The sequence below is a fragment of the Danio rerio genome, chromosome 24 (genome assembly GCF_049306965.1).
Source record: "Danio rerio strain Tuebingen ecotype United States chromosome 24, GRCz12tu, whole genome shotgun sequence".
Taxonomy (NCBI): Eukaryota; Metazoa; Chordata; class Actinopteri; order Cypriniformes; family Danionidae; genus Danio; species Danio rerio.
Window position 1 is genome coordinate 31771563 of NC_133199.1, and position 26878 is coordinate 31798440.

Genomic DNA, 26878 nt, shown 5'->3' on the forward strand with positions numbered 1-26878 from the left:
ACAAGCAACACCTCTCAAAACTACATCCACCTTTAACTGCTTCTCAAAGCTGCCGTCACTCCCCACTCCATTAGTGCAGTCTGGAGTTCAGTATTAAGCGCTCCAAAAGCCTCTTCTGGAAAGGGAAATATGTTGGAGTCATTGTGCTGTGGCTGATAAGAACTGACATGTTTGGGATGTGTTTGCAGAAATATAGGGTTTGCTTTTAGTTCAGGGGCAACATGGGAGTCTGGCACGGCGTCCCTGAGGGGGAAGAGCTCTAATGCGCACACACATACACACATACACACACACACACACACCAATCACTGACTCACTCAGCTCCAACTTAACCCAGGCCTCACACATACAAACACGGGCAGCACGTGCCTCCAGTCGGGCCTCAGTAATGCTGCATCGAGATGTTAGTTATGCCTCGCTGGAGAAAGTGACGAGAGCTGAGGGGAAACCTCGCACATAACATTGGAAAACTGCTCTCTTTAACTTGCTCTTCACTAAGATTATGTGTTTTTCAATTATAAGAGGCACAGATAACGTCTACTTTTGATTTTAGGTATAAAAATTGTTGCTCCAGATCAGCCGTGGTTTATTTTTACTTGAATTTTTAAACATTGTCGTTTGCTCGTTGCAAATACAGTAGTACAGTAGTCTATGTCGGCTTCTGTACCTTTAAGATGTCTGTATGTAAATGGCCTTTGTTTGAATTGATTAACATGAGCATATCTGTACTGTATGATGTCATTCATGGGGTAGGGTGTGTTTGGTGCTAGAGAGTAGGTTTGATATGTAAATGTAGGATGTTGAATGATAATTAACTAATGCTCAACTCCATTTATCCATTTGTTTATTCATCCAGTTATTCATTTATTAATTCCATCCATCCATCCATCCATCTTTTGTTCAGTCTGTCCGTTTATCCATCCATCCATTTGTTTCTCCTGTCTATCTATCCCTCCATCCTTCTAGTTGTTTCTTCTGTCCAACCATTCCTCTATCCGTCTAGTTGATTCTTCTATTCATCCATCCATCCATCTGTCTAGTTCTTTCTTCTGTCCTTCCATTAATCCGTCCATCCGTCGTTTCTTCGGTCCATGCATCCATTCTTCCATCCAACCATCTAGTTGTTTCTTGTCCATCTGTCCTTTCATTCGTCAATCCATCCAGTCGTTTCATGTCCTTTCACCCGTCAATATATCCAGTTGTTTCTTGTCCATTCATCCATCCATCCAACCAGTTGTTTCTTCTGTCCATCCATCCGTCCATCCGCCTAGTTGTTTCTTCTGACCATTTAACCAGTTTTTTCTTCTGTCCATCCACCCAATTGTTTCTACTGTTCATTCAATTATTCATCCATCCTGTTGTTACTTGTCCGTCCATCCATTCATTCATCCATCCGTCCAGTTGCTTCTTCCGTCCATCCATTTATTCATCTGTCCATCCATCCGTCCATCCATACAGTTGTTTATTCAATCCATCTATTCATTCATCCATTCATCTGATTAGTTGCTTCTTTTATCCATCTGTTCATCCATCCAGTTGTTTCTTTTGTCCATCCATCAAGGCATCTCTCCATCCATCTATCCATCCATCCATCTATCCATCTATCCAGTTGTTTCTTCTGTCCATTCATCTAGTCATCAATCAATCTGTCCATCGATTCAATTGTTTCTTCCATCCATCCGTCCATCTATCTGTTTCCTCCATCTGTCCATCTATCTGTTTCTTCCATCCATCCATTCTGTCCAACCATCCTTACATCCATCCATTCTGTCCAACCATTCGTCCATCCATCCATTCTGTCCGACCATCCTTACATCCATCCATTCTGTCCAACCATCGGTCCATCCATCCATTCTGCCCAACCATCCGTCCATCCATCCATTCTGTCCGACCATCCTTCCATCCATCCATTCTGTCCGACCATCCGTCCATTCATCTAGTTGTTTCTTCCATTCATCTCTTCGTTCATTCAGTCTTTTATCTCCTGGTTATTTGTTCTTTCTATTCTTTCTTTTTATTTTTGAATAGTTTTTTTGTTTGCTTTTTTATTTTATAGTCTTTCAATTATATTTCTTTTTTTCTCTCATTCTAGTCATCTGATTGATTGATTGTTTGTTGTCATCTATCATTAGTTCTTTGTTGTCTTTGTACAGTTGTTTAATCCATTTGGTGTATATCTATTTGTTTGTTGATCATTCTATTTAGTCGTTTAGTTTGTTTTGCATTTATCGGATATTGATTGTTTATCGTTTCCTCCATTTATCGTTCCAGCTATTATTCTGTTATTCGTCATTGTGTCTATTGTTCTGTTGATGGATCTATTGTTATCTACCAAATACATAAATATAAAAATATATATTTTTCTTCTTCAACAGCATGTCGGTCAGGCTTCTACAAGGCCTCAGCTATGGATGCGTACTGTGTCAAGTGTCCTCCACACAGCTACTCTCACCAGGACAAGGCCTCTGAGTGTGTATGTGAACGAGGTTTCTATCGAGCAGAATCAGACCCTCGCTCTATGGCCTGCACAAGTAAGCTGATACTTTAATAAAGCATTAAAACCTTAAGGGTGCATTATTAGTGATGTTTAGTAAGTAAGATTATACCAATGGGGAAAAATATATGGTTGTGGAATATGTAATAGTAAACAGCCAACATGGAAATTAAAGACAATTAATAGTGAGACCTGGTCCCTATATTATTGTTACCTGCTTTACTTCTGTCATCAGGACCACCTTCAGCACCAGGAAACCCGATTTCGATGGTGAACGAGACAGCGGTGACTCTGGAATGGAGTCCTCCCCGAGACAGTGGTGGACGTGGAGATGTCAGCTATAGTGTTCACTGCAGAAAGTGCTCTGGCGAAACAGGGGCGTCAGAGAGGTGTGTTCCCTGTGGCAGCGGCGCACACTTCAACCCCAGACAGTTCGGCTTGACGCACCCCAGAGTTCTGGTCACTGAACTGCAGCCACACACCAATTACACCTTTAGCGTTGAAGCCCTGAATGGAGTGTCAGATCTGAGCCCCAGTCCACGTCAGCTGGTGTCTGTCAACGTCACCACCAGTCAGACAGGTGAGATGTCGCACTGTTACATTCGGTTTCTTTAACAACAGGTTTTCTGTCTGTCTTACTGTAAGTTAGTGTCAGAGTGCTTGGGTTTGGTATAAGCAGAGGTAAGAGCCGGCTCTAAATGGGTGGAATTTAAGCCACAAGATGACTGGGGTCTGATTTCTAAAATCTATGTAAAAACCTTCCCAAAAGTAAACGTACACTAGAATAAATTGTAATTTAGTTGTTAATGATTACGGCATCATTCTATTCACCTTATTCTCAGCTGTCGAGCGGGCGCTGCGATTTGAATCTTTTTGTCTCGCGACTTCCAGTCACATTCACTTCCATTCATTTTTTGACGTTAACAACTGCTCGTTACGCTGCTTGATGTTGCAATTTAATATTTTCTTATTATATTATGCTACTTGGTCTGTGTAGTCATGCAAACATTTGTTTGTTGAGCAAGTAGTTTGGCCATTTTCTGCCGTTTATTATTCCTAGTCATTTCTCCCATAGGCGACTGAATCGGAAGTTCTAAGACAATCGCAAAAACAGGCGCACTTCCGCATTTTAGAATAAGGTCAATAGTTTGAAGTGGTTTATTTAAATCAATATATAAGTTACATATGTTAGAGTTTACATACAGCTGCCTACATTCTCTCCTCAAGTTAGTTTTTTAAAGATCACAACGTTTTCGGCATATTTCTAAGACATATTTCTGTCCGTTTTGTGCATATACCACATTTACAAATGAATCCCCTGGTGCTTGTAATTTGTTTATTTAATGTTGTATGTGACACAGAGTCAACTTATGGTGTTTATTAAGATCTACACCAATCCGAAACCTACCTATTAAAGTATCCTATTGTGTTTTATTAACATCTACACAACGCCGAGCCCTGCACTAAAACATACTTGGACTGCTTAAAGGGGACCTACTATGCCCCTTTTTACAAAATGTGCTGTATGTGAATTTTCAGCTCAAAATATCACATAAGTAATGTTTTATGACTCTTTAAAACTGCCCCTTTTAGACTTTGATCTTAATTGTGCCATTTTGGGGACTGTTGCTTTAAATTCAAACAAGACTGTGCTCCTAGACCTCTTTTCAAAAGAGGATGAAGCTACAAATGCCTATGTGTCAGCATAGTGGCAGATTCAGATTATTTTATTCTGTTGACCATTGAGTTTATATTTGAGAAATTAAAAAAGCTCATCTTTGTATTGTATCATATAAATAGTTCATTCATTAATTTCTGCAACTTATATTTATTTGTTCATTAGATTAATGTCTCTAAATATTTTAAAATTAAATTCAGTCCCAACAAGCATTTTTTTGTGTGTGAATAAAAGACGTCTAAAGATATCCAAACAATGATCTTTTGGCTAAACCTAAGCTAAGTTTCCTGTCTTTTTGATGATTGGTCTGTTGAATTGTTTTAAGTTGTCACTTAGCCTTAATTTAGCCTTCTATTAATCAAGACGTCTATATTTAGATGTCTATTAGACATCGTTTAAACACAAAATCTTTAAGTGGTTTAGCTGACTTAATTCCATATTGTTCAATACTATATAAATATGAATGTAAGAAAATATGAATGTAAGCATTAATCATTTTGTTAACTGATATGATTAAAATATTATATTAGATTCATAAATTTCTCTAAATATGGTTTCATTTGCTTTGTTCTGATTATAATTATTATAATATAATGCTATATAAATGTGTCAGTTCATTTATAAACTGAAAGTTCTGCATCTAATATTTATTTTTTAATGATTAATTATTTATTTATTGTGAAATGAGTAATTGAAGTCGATTCAGATTGCAATGAAAATTGTTATATAAAATCAATAATATGGTCTAATAGCATCTAAAATATGTATGTTGCAATTTACGTATAAAGGATTTAATTTAAGCATAATAATATATTTTAAAAATATTGTTGTGTTAGTAAACATGTAAAACTTTTCATTTTTAATATGATTAATTTCAAGTATAAATGAAAATCTAAAATATTTTCTTTTATATCAAGTGGATATTTTTATATGTTAGGTTTCTTCAAAATATCAAGCCTTTTGTTAAATATTTTTTCAAGGACATACAATATTTCTTCCCTTTTTGCCTTTTTTAATTTGAATTGGTACCAATAAACTTTGAATGAAACATGACACACGTAAGTCTTTCTCTCTGTCAGCAGGGTCAGGGTTATGTAGTATTTAATGTCCTTCAGCAAGGTAAAAAAAAAAGTCCTCAGTCACACATTTTTCCACCTGTGCTCTTTAAATATCTTGAATTTTATCTTGAATTTTAGTCTCCTGCTTTGGAATTTTAGAGGGCTGTATATATATATATATATATATATATATATATATATATATATATATATATATATATATATATATATATATATATATATTAGAAATTTTGTATAGCTTACTGCTTTATTGCAACCCATTCACAATGTTCTTTTTTTGAAACCCATTTTTATTTTCTGACTCTCTAACTGTCACCAAACCTGTGATTTCACATTTGTCTAAATATTATATATTCTTTGGTTTGATAAAAATGTATGTAATATGAATAACATAGTACAATATCCATATAAAATTTTAACATAGAAATGTGTAGTTTTATATAAAATAATTATTGCAATTTCTTCTGCAACTAATATTTATTTATTTATTTTTTATTTATGTTTTTATTTATTTGATTAGGTTATTTATATTTTCAGTTCTTTTGGCGTGCTTACAAATGGTATAACAATAATCATAACAAATTTATTGAGTTATTTTATAGTCTTGTATCAAGTTATTATTCAGTATTTTTGCAGCTAATGATTCTTTTATTTAATCAATTTGATGCGTTTACTTTTTTTCAGTCAAATTGTTATATAGATCATTATATTGCAATGAATAAATAAAATATAAAAAATATATATACAATATAATAAAAATGTTTGTTTAAAATATGCAGTATAAAGGAGCCTTTTATACATTAAAAATGTCATTAAATAATTTAAAATGTGCATTATTTTTCATCATTATTGTTATCATAGAGCTGTTGCAAGTGGATGTTTGAATATGAGTGTCATTGACATCTGAATACCAAACCCTTTGTTCTACACAATAATAATTTTTACAAGGACATGCAATATTTATTTATGCAGTATCCATTTGTTTTTCCTTTTGTGATGCAGATATTTCATAACTCGTTCTCTCTGTCAGAAGGATCAAGGTTACATAGTACTCAACGTCCATCAGCAATTTCCCAGTTATTAAAATCCCAAGTCACACAACTGAACTCTTAAACCTCCGAATTTTTGTCTCCTACCTCCTGCTTCAGAATTTAACACTGCTTGCTCTGTACTTCAGTGGCTCCTCTTTTTCTATCCCTGACCTTTAAACCTCTCTCAGTGTGTGTCTGTCGGCCTGTCATTGGTGGAGAGGAGATACAAGCTCTTCTGATCCAGCGGTTAACTGTGATTCAGGCCCTCAGAGAACAAGAGACGGGCGGCGTAATGAGAAGCCTGAGAGGAGACTCACCCTGAATGCCCACATCAACAGTCCCTCACTCTTATGAGAGCTGACATGCCTGTAACCGTGGAAACGCCAGCATGGGAGGGGCCTGCTCGAGGTCTGGGTGGCCACGATTGGTCAATGTTTTGAGTGCTTGGCCTCTGGTCTGTGCTGCTTGAAATATTGAAGAGTGTCGAGAGGAGGCTTTCTGGGATGATGTAGAGCCTCCGCTTGCATGTTTTGCATGATGTGGATATTGACTGATGTTTCGGAGCACGTCTTTCATCGGCAGGTGTGAGAGAGATGCTAGACAGAATATTTATAAGTGTAAATTGGGAGGAAGTGTGGAATGATGAATGCGTTGCGTAAAGCTGATTTATGGATATGAAAGGAATAGGTGTTTTAATGCTACATATATGAATGGTTAATGCAAGATTTTTGACGCAGGATGTGTTTGTGTTGGTTTTCATTCTTAAAGACTACAAAAAGATTCTTTAAGACTACAAAAAGACTACAAACTACATGACTAAGATTACAAAAATGCTAAAAAAGACTACAAAATGATTTTTGATGATTCATTTCTAAATAAAATGTGTTATTTTGACTGTTGACACCGCCATTAAAATTCTGCAAATACAAAGTGAATTGAATCTAAAGCATACCTGTCAACCCTCCCATTTTTCCCGGGATTCTCCTGTATTTTACATTTCTATCCTGCTTTCATCCCGGAATGGTATTTCTTCCGTATGTTCAGTCTTTCTATGAAGGGTGGCAATAAACACTAAAGAGCAAATCCTCCTTGAACACAACCCATACTGAAATAATTATAAATTGAAATAATTATAAAGATGGCGGGATTCCCTTTTTTTCATTACAGGTGCTGTCTCCCATTTTCTACCATCCCCAATGCAGTCATATAGCAGTGCGTGACTGTCAGACAGGCTCCATATAGTGACAAATAGACTTCTGTACACACGATTTGAAGCGAAAGTCTAGATTTTGGGTGCGTGTTTGAACAGACATATATACATAATAATAATAATGATAATAATAATAATAATAACATCTAAAGATGTCGATCTTGTTTTTTTTTTTTTTTCTAAACACAACTAATTTTATCCTAAATGAGCATAGAAAGTTTGGAAAGCAGTCAAATGCTTTCATTATAATGTTAGATCTCTGAATTTTTAAAATGACACCTGTATTATTTAATGTAATCAATGGAAAAATCCAAATAAATGAGATTCATTCGCTGCTCTTTAATCAGAATGTGTAAGTTATACAGTGAAGAAAAGATTTAGATGAGATTCGATAGCTTGATTCTGTTTCTTTATAGCTATTAATTTTAATAAGCTAATTTATTTGCTGCTAATGTATACTCCTCATTTATCTTTTGTAAATAATAATAAAACATATTACTGACTGTTTAACTGTTTGTTTACAATGAAACAGCTCCAGAGGAACATATTTAGTAATTTGGGCATTTATTTGGGAATTTTTTTAGGGGGGGATATCCCTTATTTTCACATCCCAATGTTGACAGATATGACCTAAAGTGACTGTGCAGACATTTATAATGTTACCAAAAATATCACAAACTCAAATAATTGCTGCGCAATCATTTAAAATTCGGTTCTGAATAAGCACTGTGCTGCGTTCGACAGATTGCACTATTATGTTTTTCTCTTTTTCATTATTTTATAAACTATTTTAACACATTTTTATCTGTTTTTAATCACTTTTAATATTTGTTTTTATTTTCTTATCTCTTTTATTCCTGTTTATATAAAGCACTTTGAATTGCAACTGTGTATGAAATGTGCTATATAAATAAACTTGCCTTGCCTTTTAATTTCAAACTTGGCTTACAACAATTATAGAAAACAATAAACAAGAAGCATGCAAAATCATGTAATGTAACTTTTACAGCATGCACACTTGATAATCTGATGTAAGATTTATTCATGTTTTTAATAGCAAACTGTTCTGTGCATGTGCTCAGTCTCAGTGATGGAGTAGAACAGCACATATATAGTCTTCTTATATAAAGTGTACATATTAGTTTCTAAATGGTTGTAAAGTTTACATTAAAGAGCTAAATGCGGTCCTGTTATGTACAAACATGTACCATTTGAAATTTTGCCGTTACAATGACAGATTTTGTGCTTTTAATTTTGACAGTAAATAAGCAAACACACCAGGTTTTACCTAAGAATTGATTGATCTTGACCTTAGAAGTGATGTTTTATAAACAAATTTTGGGAGGAGCCTTGGTCAGTCTTTAATGAGGCTAATTCATCAGACAATGATTCCATTATCCAATCAGCTCACGACCTAACCCCAATAAATATTTAAGCACGTCATACCTCAGTTTTTTCTTGACTTCAGCATCCCTCCACCACCCCAACTCCACACTATCAAAGCCGATACCTATTTAAATCTGAGGGAGGAGTGTTCTGGACAATGCGCTCGGACCAATCTCTCTCTATCCTGATAAGGGGAATAGCACAAGTTAGGGTGTCTTCCCGAGCTCAGAGCCCTCTCCCCGGACAGCATGGCAAATACGCATAATCTATTTAGTCAAATATCTGTGAGTGTGAACTTGTGAAATGCATAACAATTCAAGATGACAACACATGCAAAAATTGTGAGTGTAGAGTAACATCTCAAAAAAACTCTTATGTCTCTACATGGCACCATTTGACAAAAGTGCTCTTTAGTACATAAAGTGGTTCCCCTGATTACAAGTCAAGTGCTATTTAGCATAATTTCTTTTAGAGTGCACTACTGTCCTTGTGTAAATTCATTATATATGTGTTCAGCTGTCAATCTCACCTGCTACACCATCTCCTCTGATATTTTAAGCTGCTTTTCTTGATTGCAGAGAGATAAAGTCTGTATTTTTTTCTATCTGTGTACCAAACACATGCCGAGATATCAGTGAACGGCTGTTTGTTTTTCACTTTCAGAGTGTTTGTGTGTACAGTTAGCGGTGTCACTGTCAGGCCGATCAGAGCGGTGTACTCACACAGCTCATTAAAGAGCAAACCGCCAGCTCCTTCATTCATCACCCGCTGCCGGGGCCCAAAAACGGAGGCCCTCGTTTGTACTCACAATCTGACACCATCATTAGCACCTCTGTCTCTCTCGCTGTCTCCGCTCGGGCTGCAGGGTGTATGAATAGACGAGCTGAGGTGCTCTGGCTGCGTGCCAATGCTGTAGTACGGGTGAAAATGACTCCGAACTGCACACGCCGAATAATTTATCACTCCCAAAAAAAGACGAGACCGCCCTCTCATACTCTTTAATTAGAACTGCAATTAATCCTCCTCTTTTACATGGAAATCAATCTCAATTCATCTCACTCTTTTTCTCTTTCAGTGAGCGTCATCTTAAAGGAAAGGAAGGGCACTGATAGTGTGACGCTGGCATGGCAGGGTCCAGAACCTGTTGACGGGACCGTGGTGGAATATGAAGTCACCTATTATGAAAAGGTTAGATGTTTTTTTTTTCTTTCTTTTCTTCAGCGCAGTTGAATCTGGGTGACCTTTTGGCCCCGTGTGAGTCCTCATCACTGTGATTGGACATATGGCAGCTCACTTTTATCGTACCCCGGGGAGAGACTGTAATGTTAACACAGACATGCTTCATTCGCTTCCAATTAACATTCATGGATGTCCTGTGCGCCAAAAACCTTCAAGGCTGTCACATTTTTAGACTTGATGACTTATTATTGTACTCAACAAATCATTTAGGCTTTTTGTTTTGACAGGCAGCAAAAAACACCTTTTTTTCTGCTTTTAAATGAGATATTTAGTTTTTGTCTTTGAATTTTGATGAGTATTTCACCTATTGTACATGCAGTTTAAAACAAAAATCAAATAAATTGAGTTTTAAATGAGTCTTGCTGTGAAAGTAAGGTCAGATCTGATTTCATGTGATTTGTTGTCATTTGTAGTTTGCTGTCATTTTGAGTATGTGATGTTGTAGTGTAATGTTCTCTAATAAAATAAATAAATATAATAAAACAATCTAACTAAACCACAACTCACTAAACTAACTAACCAAATAAAAATGCAGAAACAAAATCATAATCTTCAGTGTATGCGTCTGTTGACTAAAATTCTTACCTATTCCAGAACATAATTACAAATGTGGCAACTCCTGCCAAAAATCAATGCTGCTTAAAATTACAAGAGTTCTCAAAGTACACACTGTCAGCCATTAGCAAAACAAGAGTTTATCTGATAATCCAATTCTCATGAAGATTGTTCGACTTCCCAATAATAAATACTAAATTGAGCTTTACAAGCTTATCTAATAAGTAGATCACTCAAAACGAGAGGTAAACTACACAACAACAGGAACAAAGTGAGGAGCTGAACAGCGCAAGCGAATGCCTTTTATACTTGGCGGACCAATTCCTGATTGGTGCACAGAATGTGTCATAATGGTGATTGACAGCCTTCTCAACCAATAGTTGCACACTTAGGACAGGACAGAATACACAACAGAGAAAAAACAAACACAAAACACCACAAAACATACGTCAAACGTAACAGTGCTGAATGTAGGAAATAGAAAATGATGCACATCCGAGGTGATAATGTGACCATGATGCACATAATTTCACACCTTTGACTGTTCATCAGCCAATCAGAACTAAAAAAAAATCTAAATATCTTACCGAACATTATAATATACGAACGGTATATTAGACATGGGGGCTCGGATGGGATAGGAGTGAGGTTTAGGGGGGTGAGTGTAACTGAGGCCAGCTAGCAAAGTTCTATTCAGTTAAACCTCACTCCTCTGACTTCTAAAGGTGCTCTAGTGACAGATGCTAAGGGCCATGGTCTTGAGCTTCCTTGCTAGAGCAATTGACTCCCATACAAAGAATCAGCAGTTCGATCCCAGCTCAGACCAGGTAGGGTGCAGTAGGACCGGTGGGTTACATAATTATTCAATTTTATTGAAATGCTAAGAAGATATTGATGTGTTGCATATATGATCGTCTTCCTTCAATACTAAATCATGACTATTAAAACGATTAATTTTGTATATAATAATATATGCAAGTAGTAGAAAATTATGCACATCCCAGGTGATATTGTGGTCATGATGCACATAATTGTACACATTTGAATGCTCATCAACCAATTAGAATCAAGCATTGAACATCCTGTGGTAAAAATCAGAATGTCATATCGAACATTATAACATGCGAATAGTATATTACACATGGGGGCTCGTCCGGGATAGGAGTGAGGTTTAGGGGGGTGAGTGTAACTGAGGCCGGCTAGCAAAGTGATATGCAGGTAAACCTCACTCCTCTGACTTCTAAAGGTGCTCTAGTGACAGATGCTAGGGGCCATGGTCTTTAGCCACCATGCTAGAGCAATTGACTCCCATACAAAGAATCAGTGGTTCGATCCCAGCTCAGACCAGGTTGGGTGCAGTAGGACCGGTGGGTTACATAATCATTTCCTTTTATTGAAATACTAAGAAGATATTGATGTGTTGCATACAGTACATGATCGTCTTTCTTCAGTACTAAAACATGACTATTAAAACTATTAATTTTGTATATAATAATATATGTAAGGAATAGAAAATGATGCACAACCTAGGTGATAATGTGGCCATAATGCTAGACCCTGAAAATTATTGCACACCTTTGAATGTTCATCAGCCAATCAGAATCAAAGCTTTCAACACGCTAATGGTAAAAATCTGAATATTATGCTGAACAGTGTAATATGTGAATAGTAAACTGTAGTATTTTTAGTTTTCCTTATCATTTTATTGTAATACTTAATATATTATATTATATTATATTATATTATATTATATTATATTATATTATATTATATTATATTATATTATATTATATTATATTATATTATATTATATAGTCAGAAATAGTTGGTGGTTCATTCCGCTGTGGTGACCCGCTGATAAATATGGGACTAAACAAAGGAAAAACGAATGAATGAATGAAATACTGAGAAAATATCGATGTATGGTGAATATGGTCATCTTTCTTTAGCATCATTTCTATACACAGAGTAAGTGATTTGGCGCTGTTAGTTGTTTAGCTGTCTCGTGTCACCCTCCTGCACCGCAATATTTGGCTGTGTGGCATAAAGACAGGGTGATGGGTAATTATTATGATTTATTCAGGTGATTATGGGCTATGTGGCTTTTAGATGGAGCGCACAGATGGACAGGCTTGGCTGCCACTGTGTCCGCGATCCGTTTGATGCCGCCTGTTTGGCCCATCTCAGATTTAATAGCACCACAGGAAATATGGGCACCTCTCGCTCTCTCTCGCAGGGCGTGCCGTTCCTGTCTGGAGTGCTAGATTTCCCTAAATGAGACGCCACGTGCCTCTTTTAGCGTAGCGTTTACATGAAGGGAGATGAATGGATATCGATAAGCCGTGAAATATTAACATGAGCACACTGTATGCAATTCTCCTCAGGATTAGACAATGGGAACTGGACAATGAGGCGACAGCTCGCAGTCAATAAGATTGATGTCATTTATCTGGATATATTCCAGTTACTGGAAACCGAAAAGCTGTTAGGCCTGTTTGAGGAGAGAAAAAACGCACAAATCTGCTTTTCTATTCAATTCAATCCATCTACAAGAAAGGCATTGTGTTAGACATTGGCAGGATGTGCTTGAACGAGCACTAAATTCCATCTGAACTAATTGCTAATTGGCAATTGACTGATTTGAATCCAATCTGCATGCTTTGTTCTCTTGTTCTTCTGTAAATTGGAGCCAATTCCTTATGAATGGCTTTGCAAAGGTTATAGGTTTGCGCGACAGGAATCGTTGTGTGATGGATAGAGGCATCTATCTTCATAGAATGCAGTCTTGTTCATTTATTATTTACTTCTTCTACAGAACCAGCAGGATCAGAACTACACTGTCCTCAAGACAAAATCCAACAGCATGACGGTGGACGGGCTTAAACCGGGAACTACATACATCTTCCGGGTTCGAGCACGTACTGATGGAGGATATGGGAACTATAAGGGAGAGATTGAGTTGGAGACGAGCCACGAGGGTGAGTGGAATAGCATCCCTTGTAAGTATGGAGTCAATCTAGGGCCAGATATACTTGCAAAATAAAAGAAAGTTTTGCAAACAAAAACTAAAGTATTGAGCAAAAATAAATAAATGAATGCAAATCACCAAAAATCGCAAAGCGAAAATAAATTTTTGCGAAAAAATTTTTTTCTAAAAAAAAAAAGAACTGCAAACGGAAAATAAAGTTTTGAGAAATAAAAATGAAATTTGCAAATAATAAAACTGCAAATAAAAATCAAGCAGTGCAAAAAAACTTAAATATTTGCAATAAAAAGCTCTATATGCAAAACATTTTTATAGCATTGCCTCATTTTGATTTACTTTTTAGGAAACAGCCAGTTTGGGACGCTGTTTTCACTTTGCACTTCACGTTTCTGCGCGTTTCACTATGTGACCCTGATTTGACAAAAAGGAAAAGTCAAGAGAACTTGAGTGTTTACAGCCCCTTGTCTGATCAGAGCCACAAAGTGAAACACGCAGAAATGTGAAGTGCAAAGTGAAAGCAGCGTCGCAAACTCACAATATATCGTTTTTTTTCGTCTTTTTTTTTTTTCACTGTTTGATTTTTTTTTTTTTATTATTTGCATTTTTTGTGTGTGTGTGTGTGTGTGTGTGTGTGTGTGTGTGTGTGTGTGTGTGTGTGTGTGTGTGTGTGTGTGTGTGTGTGTGTGTGTGTGTGTGTGTGTGTGTGTGTGTGTGTGTGTGTGTGTGTGTGTGTGTGTGTGTGTGTGTGTGTGTGTGTGTGAAAATTTCATCTTTATTTCTCTAATTAATTTTCGCTTTGGGATTTTTGCAGATTTGTATTTATTTATTTATTTGTTGTGCTCAATTCTTTATTTTTTGTATGCAAAGCTTTCTTATATTTTGCAAGTATATGGCCCTAAATTAACTTTGTGTGTTTGTATGTCCATAAACTACATGTATGTCCATAAACTATTCTAATCAAGGCCCTGTTTGCACCTGGCTTTACATGTAAACAAGACAGACACTTTCCTGTTTATCTGGTCCTTTTATTTGTCTGTTTTGTCCACTTTTAGCCACTTTTCTGGGTTTTATGAGGGCAAAGGTTTATGGCAATTTAATGTATAAGTCTTTTCTGAATGTACAATCTAACACTGAAGTATGAGTGTGAAGAAATGAGATTTTTATTTATATAATATATATAATTATATGGAGAGCAGCAGTGGTGTAAAGTAACAATTTACAAATACTCACTACTGTAATTGAGTAGTTTTTCTCAGAAATTGTAATGTACTAAGTCGTTTTTAAAAATGTGTACTTTTACTTTCTCATGAGTACAAGACATGGGCAATTTATAATTGCAGCAAACTGTTTGGAAGCATTAAAAGTGTACAAGAAGATGTCCAATCTTTACACACATTGGCCCAGAGACCGTTTAGATGTCACTGTCACTGATGAAAAGATGACGGATGTTTACTGTCTGTTGACTGAAATGGCCTTAAACACCCAGTAGGTGTTTCAACATGACATCAGATTGAAATTGTACCTAACGTTGCACCGTCAATGTGCCATTTTGTTTGGAAATTAAAATTGGGTTGACGACAGAACTCAACGTCAAGCCGACATCAGTGTCCAACCTAAAATTAACCAAATAACATGGTCTAATGATGTTACAGCTTGACATTGTGTGGACATAACCACTATGATGTCCATCAAATGTTGGATTTTTGTTGTCATACCTGATGAATAAATGTCAGTATTTGACGTCAATGTGAAGTTTCACAAACTAATTTCAAGAGGAGCACGTGATATGGTTGTGCACTGCTGGCCACTCATCTGTAATCAGTAATAATACAATCAGAATGATCCTAGCTTAATATAAATGGATCACTTTCTCTTTATTGCTTCATCTTCTGCAATCATCTTCTTTTTGTAAAAATCCCCCCTTCCACCCCAACTCCTCCTATTTCTCCCCTTCTAAAGGGGGAGCGAACGAGACCTACCTGATCTCGGATCCCCTGATATGCTACTAGACCGGGCGGGAGCCCTGGGATCAAATATCTCCGAGCTCAGGGTTCTCTCCTGGGACAGCATGCCAAACCTGCTATAAATGCCAAGCATATCTACTGTAAGTAGGAGCTCTTGAAATGATGTTGGGTTCAAATGTTGGCTGGGTGTTGGATTTTGGTCACTTTCTAACACAACCTAAAATTAACCAAATATCAATGTCATTTTTGGACATTAAAATAAAATTGTCCTTATATATATATATATATATATATATATATATATATATATATATATATATAGAAATTTTTTATAGCTTACTGCTTTATTGCAACCCATTCACAATGTTCTTTTTTTGAAACCCTTTTTATTTTCTGACTCTGTAAGTGTCACCAAACCTGTGATTTCACATTTGCGCCTGAATATTTTCATCTTTTCAAGGACATTCTGGCAACTCATTTTCCCCCCCTCCAAACTGTAACCGGTGTCACACCAGTGTATTTTTTCATCACATGCCACTGATTGAATTTCCGATCTGCCATGCGTGTGGAAAGAGCCTGTGAAATATTCATACATGTGAACACGTTGAATTAGTCCCCTGAGACGGTGGAGGCTCGTGGCGCTGCGGTTTGCTCACTCGCAGAGGTGTTTGAAGTCTGAGCATGTAGATTTTCTGTCAGTGTTTCTCTGAAGTGTGAGAGTCGGCAGATGCCCCGCTGCGTTCGGCTCTTAGTTTGTGTAGCATATGGCGCACGCTTGCATTCTGTGCGCATGATTAGAGTGAGGTTTTTTTTTTTTTTCTTAAATTGTTTGATTGGAACATCATCTGCTGAAATTCAGCTTATTTTAGCTTACTTTGTTCTCTTTGTTTCTGCACTGAAGTCTCTCGGCTATTTTTGTTTGTAATAGCATCTGTTGATGATGTCAGGATAGCTAAACAGGACGAACAGTTGAAGGGAAAATTATTACCCTGCTGTGGAATTTTTAATTCTTTATGAAATGTTTTTTTTTTTTACACATTTTTTAAACGTAATAGTTTTAATCACTAATTTCTTTTGCATTGATACATGATATTTAAATAGATATTTAGCAAGATATGGTGTTGAAGTGGGTAGCACAATCGCCTCACAGCAAGAAGGTTGCTGGTTCAAGCCCCAGCTAGGGTGAAGTACACAGCAACTCTGTGTGGAGTTTGCATGTTCTCCCCGTGTTCACGTGGGTTTCCTCCGGGTGCTCCAGTTTCCCCCAAAAGAACAAAAAGGCATGCGGTAGCCATTTCCAGTCTGGTCTTTAGCTGGCCAAGCTGGAAAATGACGAGCTAAAACAAGCTATAACTAGCTTGGCCAGCTTAGTTTAAGCCGGACATAGCTAGTTTAAGCTGGTCATTTTCCAGCCTGATCAGCTAAGACCATGCTGGAAAATAACTGGAAACCAGCCTGGAAATGGACAAACCCATCTACAATCAGTCTGGTCAACCAGCTAAAACCAGCCAACCAGCTTAGGTTGGTTTAAGCTGTTTTTATTTTTTTTATTTTTTTTTATCATGGTAGTATTATTCTACCCCCGAAAAAAAAAAAACTTTCTTTAGAAGAAAATATATTATAGGAAATACTGTAAACAAATCTTTGCTCTGTCAATGAATTTAAAAAAAATAATTCCATTATTAGAGAATTAAAAAAAAAATATCACAGGTGAGTTATTTATTACAGTATACAGTCTCCAACTGTATGAAAATGTGCAATAGTATCAAAAATGTATGTGTTTATGTGGATTTTCTTACATTTCTAATTTTTTTAACAGTTGGCTATTTGAGATTTGTAAATGACAATATAACGAAAAATTCATTTATTATATATATTTTTTTAAATGCACAGCATATTTGCATATTTTTAAGTAAATTAATTTAGATTAAACTAAAAAAATAAAATGGCATAATAAAAAGTGTACTCTAGGATCTACATATAATTAGGTTCAAGAGTGCATTTAAATGATAAAAATATGTATTTATGTATTTATTTAAAAATATATTTTAATTAATTACATTAATATTTAACTCAAAAACCTGATGGTAATTAAAAACACTAAATTACCCCTGACTGAGCCTTTCATGCTTTTAAACAATTCTATTACTCATTTTATGCACAAGAAAAAGTCTTCATAATTGTAAGGTTGATAATCTGTTTTAATCTTGATCTCTTTCTATTAGACATGCTGGCAGTCGGAGATCCAAACCAGCAAACCATACTGGCTATTTCAGTGGCCGGCGGTGCAGTTCTCCTGGTCCTGCTCGTGGCCTGCTTCATTGTTAGTGGACGGTAAGAACAACTGACTATTCTTCTGTAATATTTCTCATTTTGCATATTCAGAATATGCCTTAATGTTCATCATTATGCAAATCCATAATAAAAAATATTGTGTATGATATACAAAAAAAAACAAAACAAAAGTCTATTGCAGACCTATCCATAGACAAACTGGGATAAATCAGCACAAATCCAATTTGTTTCGCCATCATCAAATCCATATAAAGGATAAAGCAACCATATTTCATTTAATTAAAGGCATAACCATAAACACAGAAAGACAGAGCAGAGCAAATAAGATGATGGCGCGCGTCTGCAGTCTGTGTATGTGTTTTTATGCGTGCATTTATACAAAATCAAAAGGACACAAAATTGTTTATGCGTCTTATTGTGTGTGGCGTTCTGCAGAGATGAAAGCAAACACTTGAGTGAACAATTGAGGAGACAGACATGAGGGAGAGAAGCAGAAAGCTGTTCGGCTGAGAATGAGGGAGCTAATGAAATGAATATGATAGGAAAGAGGGATCAGAGGAGACGAGGAACAGAAAGCAGAAAAATAAAGCGATTTTGTTGATGTGAAATGGTCAGAGCTTATCTTTGTGTGCGCATTTTTTGTCCTTCTTGCATTTATATTCATTTTAGATTTTTCAAGTTTTAGCATTACAGTTGGGTTTCAGTAATCAATAAATGTAAAAACAATTTGATTGTTTTATATATTTAATTCAGCAATCAATCAATCAATCAATCAATCAATCAATCAATCAGTGTTCAATAAGTAATTTGTTGGTTTGGGTTTTTTTTTTGGCTTTTGTGATTTTATTGGAATAGATTTGTCATATTTTAATTTATTTTACTATTCATTTATTTACTATTTCTTTTATATAGTTTTATCTTTGGGCAATTTATCTAAATTATGTTTACATGTAGTAAAAAATTGTAGTCAGCAATCTGTTTTTTGTCTGTTTATAAATGTTATACCACATAGGTATTTTATTTTATGTTTTTATTCTTAATTTAATTTAATTTAATTTAATTTTATTTATTTTTATTTTTTTAATTTTTTTAATTTTTTTATTTATATTATGTATTTATTTATTTTTTATAATTTTATTTTATTCTTTATTTTATTATATTTTATATTTTTTAATTTAATTTAATTTTATTATATATATATATATATATATATATATATATATATATATATATATATATATATATATATATATATACATTTTTTTGTTTTATTCATTTATTTATTTATTATATTTTATTTTATTCTTTTTTTATTCTATTTTATTATGTTGCAGTTTGTTTTGTTTTTTATTTAATTTATTTAATTTTTATTTTTTATATTTTAAATTTTTTACCATTTTGTGGTGTATTTTTGTGTTGTTTTGTTTGTATATAAAGTATGGTTAAATGTAATACAACATAGGCTTTTTTTATTTATCATTTAAAAAAAGACTATTTTATAAAAAAAATTAAATATTTACATGTAATACCAATAGCTTTACATGTTGTTTTGTCTGTTTATAAATGATATTTAGAAATAAAACCACTATTCTATTTTATGTATTTTATTTATTTTAATAATTTTTTTCCTTTTTAGCTATTATTATTATTATTATTATTATTATTATTATTATTATTATTATTATTATTATTATTATTATTATTTTTACAGATTTATATGTCTATTAAATTGGGCCTTTTGACCACGAAGCCAATTTCTCATTAAGGCCAGTCAGGCAATCTTCAGCTGCCCGGTTTATTCAGCACCAGCAATAATTTTACAGCTTATATTTTAATTTTGACTGCTACTTGCAATACTATTTCAAAGGCTGACTTAGTTGTGATTTTTCGACTGGTGGATGATATATGATCCAGTATGTTGTAACGCGGAAAGAGATTTCCGTCTGCTTTGCAATTTGTAACCCATAATGCACTGTGACAGAAAGGTCCCGTAGGATGCGTTATGTCGGCCAAGTTTATGCCTGCAAGTCAAAACCTCAGTTCTGCCACCTCTTATTCATGGTTTCCACCGCCTCCATCTCAATGCATGTGTGACTGCTTGTGGGAAAATCCTCATGGATGCAATAAAAACACTTTTGACGCTGATCTTGAATGACGTGTTTGGAGTGTGTCGTGAGGGCCAGTGAGTTGCAATGGTGAGTGAAGTCCACTAGCATTGGAGAGTGGCCTCCTCAAATATTAGCACCCTTAAAGTTTAGAAAGTTTTTTTGAGTCTTTTAATGCATGAAAATACCATAATGTGATGCAGATATTTAAGAAACATGCTAGGTGAACATGCTTATTTATCTGAAAAACAATCATAAAGTCAGTTATTCTCTTTTGAAAATTCTGGGTCAGAGGGGTTCTCTTTGTTTTGGTCTTTGTAACTTCGCCTACTGCCAGTTTCACGAATAGGTTGTTTTCACATGACGTCATTAATGATCCGCGGAATTCAGATGAAGGGCAGGAATTAATTCTTCTAGGAATTTCTGTTACAACATCCAAATGTTTATGTTCCATGTTGCTTTTAGTGGTTTAAATTGGCCAAAATAAGAAATGCTGAACAGCTTTTTTTAGACTTCCAAAAGTTTTAGTCCGTAAAGAGGACAAAGGTAAAGAAACTGGCTGAAAAATGGAAGAAAAAGCGGCATGTAATAAACATTTTTTTCAATACATCCATGAGTACAAACTTTTTTTGAACGTGACAATTCGTTTGACAGCACCAATAAAGATTATATACAGGCCTAGGTATGTGTATAAACATGTTAATATGTTAAATAAAAATCAGATACAAACACTACCACACACAAAATCCAGGAGAATATAAATAACGTACATTGCAATGTAATCACTGCAATGAAATCTCTGTCTTGTTTTGCAATAATCCAAGTCTTTACTGACGTTTCGGCAGATTAAACGTTAACATCTATATGTGCTGCAGTGGTGAACGTTTGTTTAAGGTAAGTTCATCAACAGAACAATAAAAGAAATGCAACCCTTGCGACAAAACTACAGGATTATTATTGTGGAGCACTTTTTCCCCCTTACAAAAATATTTTGTGATGTCTGGAAGATATCTGCATGGGGAAATTAACTATAGTAATTTATAATAAACTCTTTCCAACTTGCCTCACAGCAAGAAGGTCGCTGGATCCAGCATTGGCTAAGTCAGTTTGCATGTTCTTTTTGCGTTCGTGTGGGTTTCCTCTGGGTTTCCCCCACAGTCCAAAAACATGCGGTACCGGTGAATTGGGTTGGCTAAATTGCCTGTAGTGTATGAGTGTGAATGAGTCCGTATGGATGTCATCCCAGAGATGGGTTGTGACTGGAAGGGCATCCGCTGCATAAAACATGTGCTGGATAGGTTGGCGGTTCATTCCGCTGTGGTGACCCCAGATTAATAAAAGGGCCTAAGCTGAAAAGAAAATGAATAAATGAATGTTTCTGAACCACATAGTAAAGTATATAGTGTGTACAACTCTTTGTTAATGAATGCTACTGAATACTACTGAAGATTATTGAATAATTTTTTTAATTACTACAGTTGCTTTGTACCACACCAACAGTAAATTTACTAGGACAGTTTAATTCAAGTATTTATCTTTAGTATGCTTCTAAACACTACAATATTTACTGTAGTATTTTTAAATGTGACATAGCTTATACAGTATCTATCGCTTCGATGACAGGAAATATACTTTAGTTCAGAAAAAAACTCAACGCTCATGATATAAGAATCATGCCCAACACTGTGATTATTTTCTATTTATATCTGCTTTAAAATAAGGTATATTCACAAAAAAATATGGACTTTTCTCCATGTCTCCCATTGAGTTTTTTACTTCCTGCCCTCCATCTGAATTTTGCGCATCACCAGAATCACGTGATTGCAAACAACTTATTATATTTTCGGAATCCTGGGAAAACAGTATATTTCATTTGAGTCAAAAATACTACCTCTGCAGTATAGCAGCCTCTGAAACGAGACGCAGATTCACAGATTTAAAATCTATATGAAGGTGTTTTTAATTTGCAGACAATATCGATATTTAGCAGTTTGCCGTGTAATGCACAGTTTACTTGCTGGGGGTTTTTCACCTCAAGCAAATATTCCGCCAAAACTAAATAATGTGAATTAGAGCAAAAGAAGTAACTGAGGCGAATTCCGCCTGTTTGCAGCAAATGTGTTGTGCATTTTGCCTCATTCACGTCGCCTGGCAGAAATTCACACATGTTGGTGCATTTGCACTGATTTCCTATGTAATCTTTTTTCTATTTACATCTATTTATATGCCAATGAAGTGAATATGACACGCGAATGAATCTAGTAAACTCATTGTCCATGCGTCTATTTACGCACAAATGAATCAAATTTTATACGTGAATAAAGCGAGTAAAGTCAAAATGCTCACACGTCTATTTACACCCAAACGATGTGAATTTGACACACGGATGAGGCAAATAAACTCAAAATGTTCACACGTCTATTTACGCCCAAACAAAGTGAATTTGACACACGGATGAAGCAAATAAACTCAAAATGTTCACACGTCTATTTACGTACAAACTAAGTGAATTTGACACACGGATGAAGCAAGTAAACTTAATGTTCACGTATGTATTTACGCGCGAATGAAACTAATTTGATTCATGAATAAAGCTAGTAAACTCAAAATGTTCACGCATATATCTACGCGGGAATGAAGTGAATTTGACACGTGAATTAAGTGAGTAAACTTAAAATGTTCACGAATCTATTTACGCACGAATAGCATAATTTATTCGCACATGTCGTATCTGGTGTGAACACAGCATGAAGCCTGGTTTATACTTCTGCGTCAAGTGACCGGCGTAACTCACGGCGCAGGCAACGCGCGCAGCTGTGCATTTATACTTCTGCGCGCTGCCTCTGTTGGTCTGCATTAACACTTTCGAAACGCTAGTGGGCAGTGAGGTGTAAATGTTCCTCTGTGTCGAGTTTCTTCGCTTCTGTTTTGCTTTTCTGAACACTTCCTGGATGTACAAGTGACTCAAACTCGCTCATTTTGAGGCAGGAACCGGTGGACGTGCAACAACTTTAACCATGAGGTAAACACAGAACAAAACTTTCCATTCGGAGCTTGTTCACGGGACTCCACACTTGTAAACAATCGCAATACCTAGTTTAACCACTGTCAATCCTACATTAACTAAAAAACTGGGGATGGTTGAATTTGTTTTTAAATGACAGTATTTAAATGAGCGTTTTCTTGGAACACTTTCACATTTTTTGTGGTAATGTCTGTGATTTTAATTTTTGAGACTTTCTGACATTCTCAAATTTCGCATGGGTACACATCCTCTTCCAGGTGGATTCACAACACCTTCAGTTGACATAAATTCCTAAAATCATTTCTGATTTACACAGCAACATTCTGCTTCAAATAATAGCTCTTTGGTTTTACCCATTGTGATGAATTGGGTGAGATTGATCTTTGTGTTTCTCAAACAGAAAGTGATGATTGAACATTGATGATTATGCTTCAAAATATGAGGTGTCAATAATTGTGCCACACATTTTAAACAAAGCTATTTGCTGAGAGCAGAGGTCAATAGATTAAACAGTATTGATAACAAAAGCCTTCTTTGCCCACATTTGAGGGTGACTTTATTAAATAAGGGCATTGTATACTGGACTTTATATTCAGTTCAGAGTAGTGCTGGGTCTTTTATTTGAGAGAGTTTTGAGAGAGAGAGAGAGAGAGCCTTGCTGTTATTGACAGTTTGAGGTCATTGATTTCTGATTCTCTCGCCAGGCTTAAAACATAAAGCTGTTTTTTTTTTTTTTTACTCTAGTGGGAGTTGTACAAGCAATATGCTTGTGTTTCAACTGCTTAACCTAATTGAAGGTCATTGGAGAGTTTGAGACATGCATAAAACATTCTCAAGTTTTTTCCTAGCTGGTGTGAAGTTGAAATTAGTAGATATTTTTTGTTATGCATGCAGTTTGACCTTTGTATCTAAACATGAATAACTTGAGAAAAATGGACATCCTTTCGTCAAAATCGATGTGAACTCTGGCTCATGTGTTTATCTTCTGTTTGCACAACAAAGTTGTGGTTGGTCAGAGAAAATACTAAGAGTTCACTCATGTTTAGTGTGTTCAACTTTGTTTTTGCACTGAATTCAGCTGGCGGGGATTTGGATTTGGCCAATATTCTGGCACTTAATAGGAAAAAACTGCTCTGATTGGCTGGTAATGAGGCTGGCAGATGGTCTACGTTTGTCTTTCTTTTTTCCCTCACGGTTCCAGGAAAGCAATTAAAAATGGTGGACACACTTTAAAGACTTTAAAGATCCTCTCGGTTGTGCTTGTGGAACATTTCAGCACAATGACAGATGCCGCGGTACATCCAGCAGGTGTCTGCTAACCAGAAACCAAGATTTGCACATTTGCAAGTCTGAAGAGAGTCGTGTGCCAGCCACGAAAACAAGATGAAGTCTTCTGATATGAAAGCAATTCCCTTCCTGTTGGACGGCCACCAAACCATCCGCTAATGCTCAGCTGGATGAAATTATTGTAATTTAATGATCAAGTCAAGAAGCCACACGGCGGTTTTCTGCAGAAATGATGAATTCATTGTTGGTTAATATCGCTTTAGTGGAGTTATTGCTTTCTGTGGTTATATGAGGAACCTTGTCAGCATTTTCCCCCGTTTGTGGTATTAAATTACATTAAAATGTATAGTTTTAAATCATGTAGTAAAGGAAAAAAATGGTCACTTGTCTGTGGGTTTTACAGATGTTCAACCAATAAAAAGTATTTCTTAGAGCTTGTGATTAAACTTTGTAACCCCATTGGATCATCAAACTGTCTGTTAAACCTCCATGCTGTAACTTCACCCACCTACATTTTGAATGAAGTGACACACACGAGTGCATGCGCTGTTTCCTTATGCAAAGCTGAATGAACAGCAAGCATCAATAAACCGTACACTCCACTTTTTTAATCTGTACATTAACGTATTCATAGAAATTCACAAATATTTCAAGTGTGTTCAAGGATGTTCTTGTCCTGACTCTGAACACATCAAGCCAAAAATAATTAAAAGTGTCTGAACTGACAACTGGTACATTAAAATTGTAACACCTTGTGTAGTCTGAGAATTTAGCTAAATGTATTAATGTACAGTAAAACCACAAAAACGTTTTCGTAAAACTGCGAAAACCATAGTTCTGTGTCAAATAAATGCTTCAGTATGAAGCAGTATGATACCAATAACGTTTGTTCCTTTTCGCCTTAATGCTATTTACAAAGACCTCAACAAATTATAAATAAAATAACAAATACATCTTTCAACAAAAAAGGATTATTTGCATGCAGTTTGTTGCACAACACCAAATAAATACCACTAAACAACATTACGAAGTCAGAGATTTGTAATTGAATGCGTTTGCCTCACACATCTATTTTTGTGTAGACAACTTTTCTGCCGTAGTCAGTTTTTGTACTTTTGATGCAGGAACCTTGGGTTCTAGTCTGGTGAAGCACGGTTCCACAAAGCCGATAAAAGCATTGCACAATCAAGTTAAAACTATGTGATTGCAGTGATTTGCTTCTGAAAACATGGTAAATTGGGTTTAGAGAGGGGTTTAGGTCTGTGGTTTGCTTAGGGTTTTGGACAAGCCCAGCCTTCTCGTGGAGGTGTACAAAACATATATAAAAAGAAAATGTACCTCAAATAACTTTAGCTGTGCAAAAATATATACAGCACCTTCTAGTGGATTTGTCATCTGAAACGTGCTGCACAATGTACAATGAGCAACGTATTTTATGTTTTTTAAAATGTAGACTAAGGCATGTACTTCCAATGAGCCTGGGCTTAATTAAACAGTGTGTACTTGGTTTTGAATATAAGTGCTTGAATTCTATCAGGTTTACCTGGCTTAGGACATCTCAGAAGAGAAAAATGGCTCAAGTTTTGAGGGCTTCTTAAACAATCGGTGAATAAAAAGAAACCTTTGTGCTAAAGCTGCTGAAAACAAAACCACAAAGTGGTTTCATGGCCACATTTTTCTCTATAAAGTAGAACCCACAGTGTGAGTGTAATCGAATTTCTTTAAATGGCATCTGCGAGAATGAACGTGTGGGTCATAAATGTGTTTTGTTATTCAATTCTTTGTTTGAGTAGTGTAGATCATGCTTTAGAGGCACAGCCAAGGGCTTAATAGGTCTTGTTTGCTTGATTTACTGAAGACATTACCTGTATCTCGCTCATAGGTTTGATGCCTTACCGTGACTGTTTAGTCAGTCCATTTGTTTGTCGACTAAGAGAGAAATATTGCCTCACATGCATGTACACACAAAACGGAATTACTATGCCATTCTGAAATGGTTGTATAAGCATGTTCGGCTGTTAAACAGGGTTGTTTTTTTCTGATCCGTTCGATCTTGCTATTCCAATGGCTTTTTGCACTGAAATCACTGGCGTGTAGCCCCTGAACACATCATGACTCGCTCGCTCTCACACAGCTTCACTTAGAATTCCATTTCCCTTCGTTTGATGCCAAGCCAGCTGTATATGTGTCTGGATGCGTCAGCGGAACGTTCCATAATATAGAACTGGATGATAGGTGGATGCATGTGAAATGGCTGGAGATGAGCCTGGGATGTGCCATCAATCAGCTCGATTTTCTTCTGTATTTCAATTAGCGTAATGAAGTCTGATGGAGTCAATGTTTTTAAAACACCTGTCACAAGTGAGCGGAATTTATGAGTGGCCATTTCCTCCACACATTATTATTTCCTATATTTATAATTAGCCTGATTGTAAATCTATTTGGCTTCCTCAGGGAGGAGGAAAGGTTTATAGAGATGTCTTTTCTTGTCCTGTTTATTTTGTCTTCATTGGATTTTCTTGAAGAAGATTGAAAGAATTCTCT

At 35.7% G+C, this 26878-nt stretch overlaps 1 protein-coding gene across 3 annotated transcripts in view; it reads left to right on the forward strand.

Moving 5' to 3' along the window:
• ek1 (eph-like kinase 1) overlaps positions 1–26878 on the forward strand; it is a 126102-nt gene that overhangs the window by 58019 nt on the left and 41205 nt on the right. For all 3 annotated transcript variants that reach the window (XR_012399074.1, NM_131095.1, XM_073939991.1), the window contains 5 exon segments: positions 2376–2531; positions 2730–3074; positions 9954–10066; positions 13488–13650; positions 17848–17956. Coding sequence is in view for 2 of the 3 variants with exons in the window: in NM_131095.1 (NP_571170.1) it covers positions 2376–2531; positions 2730–3074; positions 9954–10066; positions 13488–13650; positions 17848–17956 (886 nt within the window). In the remaining variant the exon portion in view is untranslated.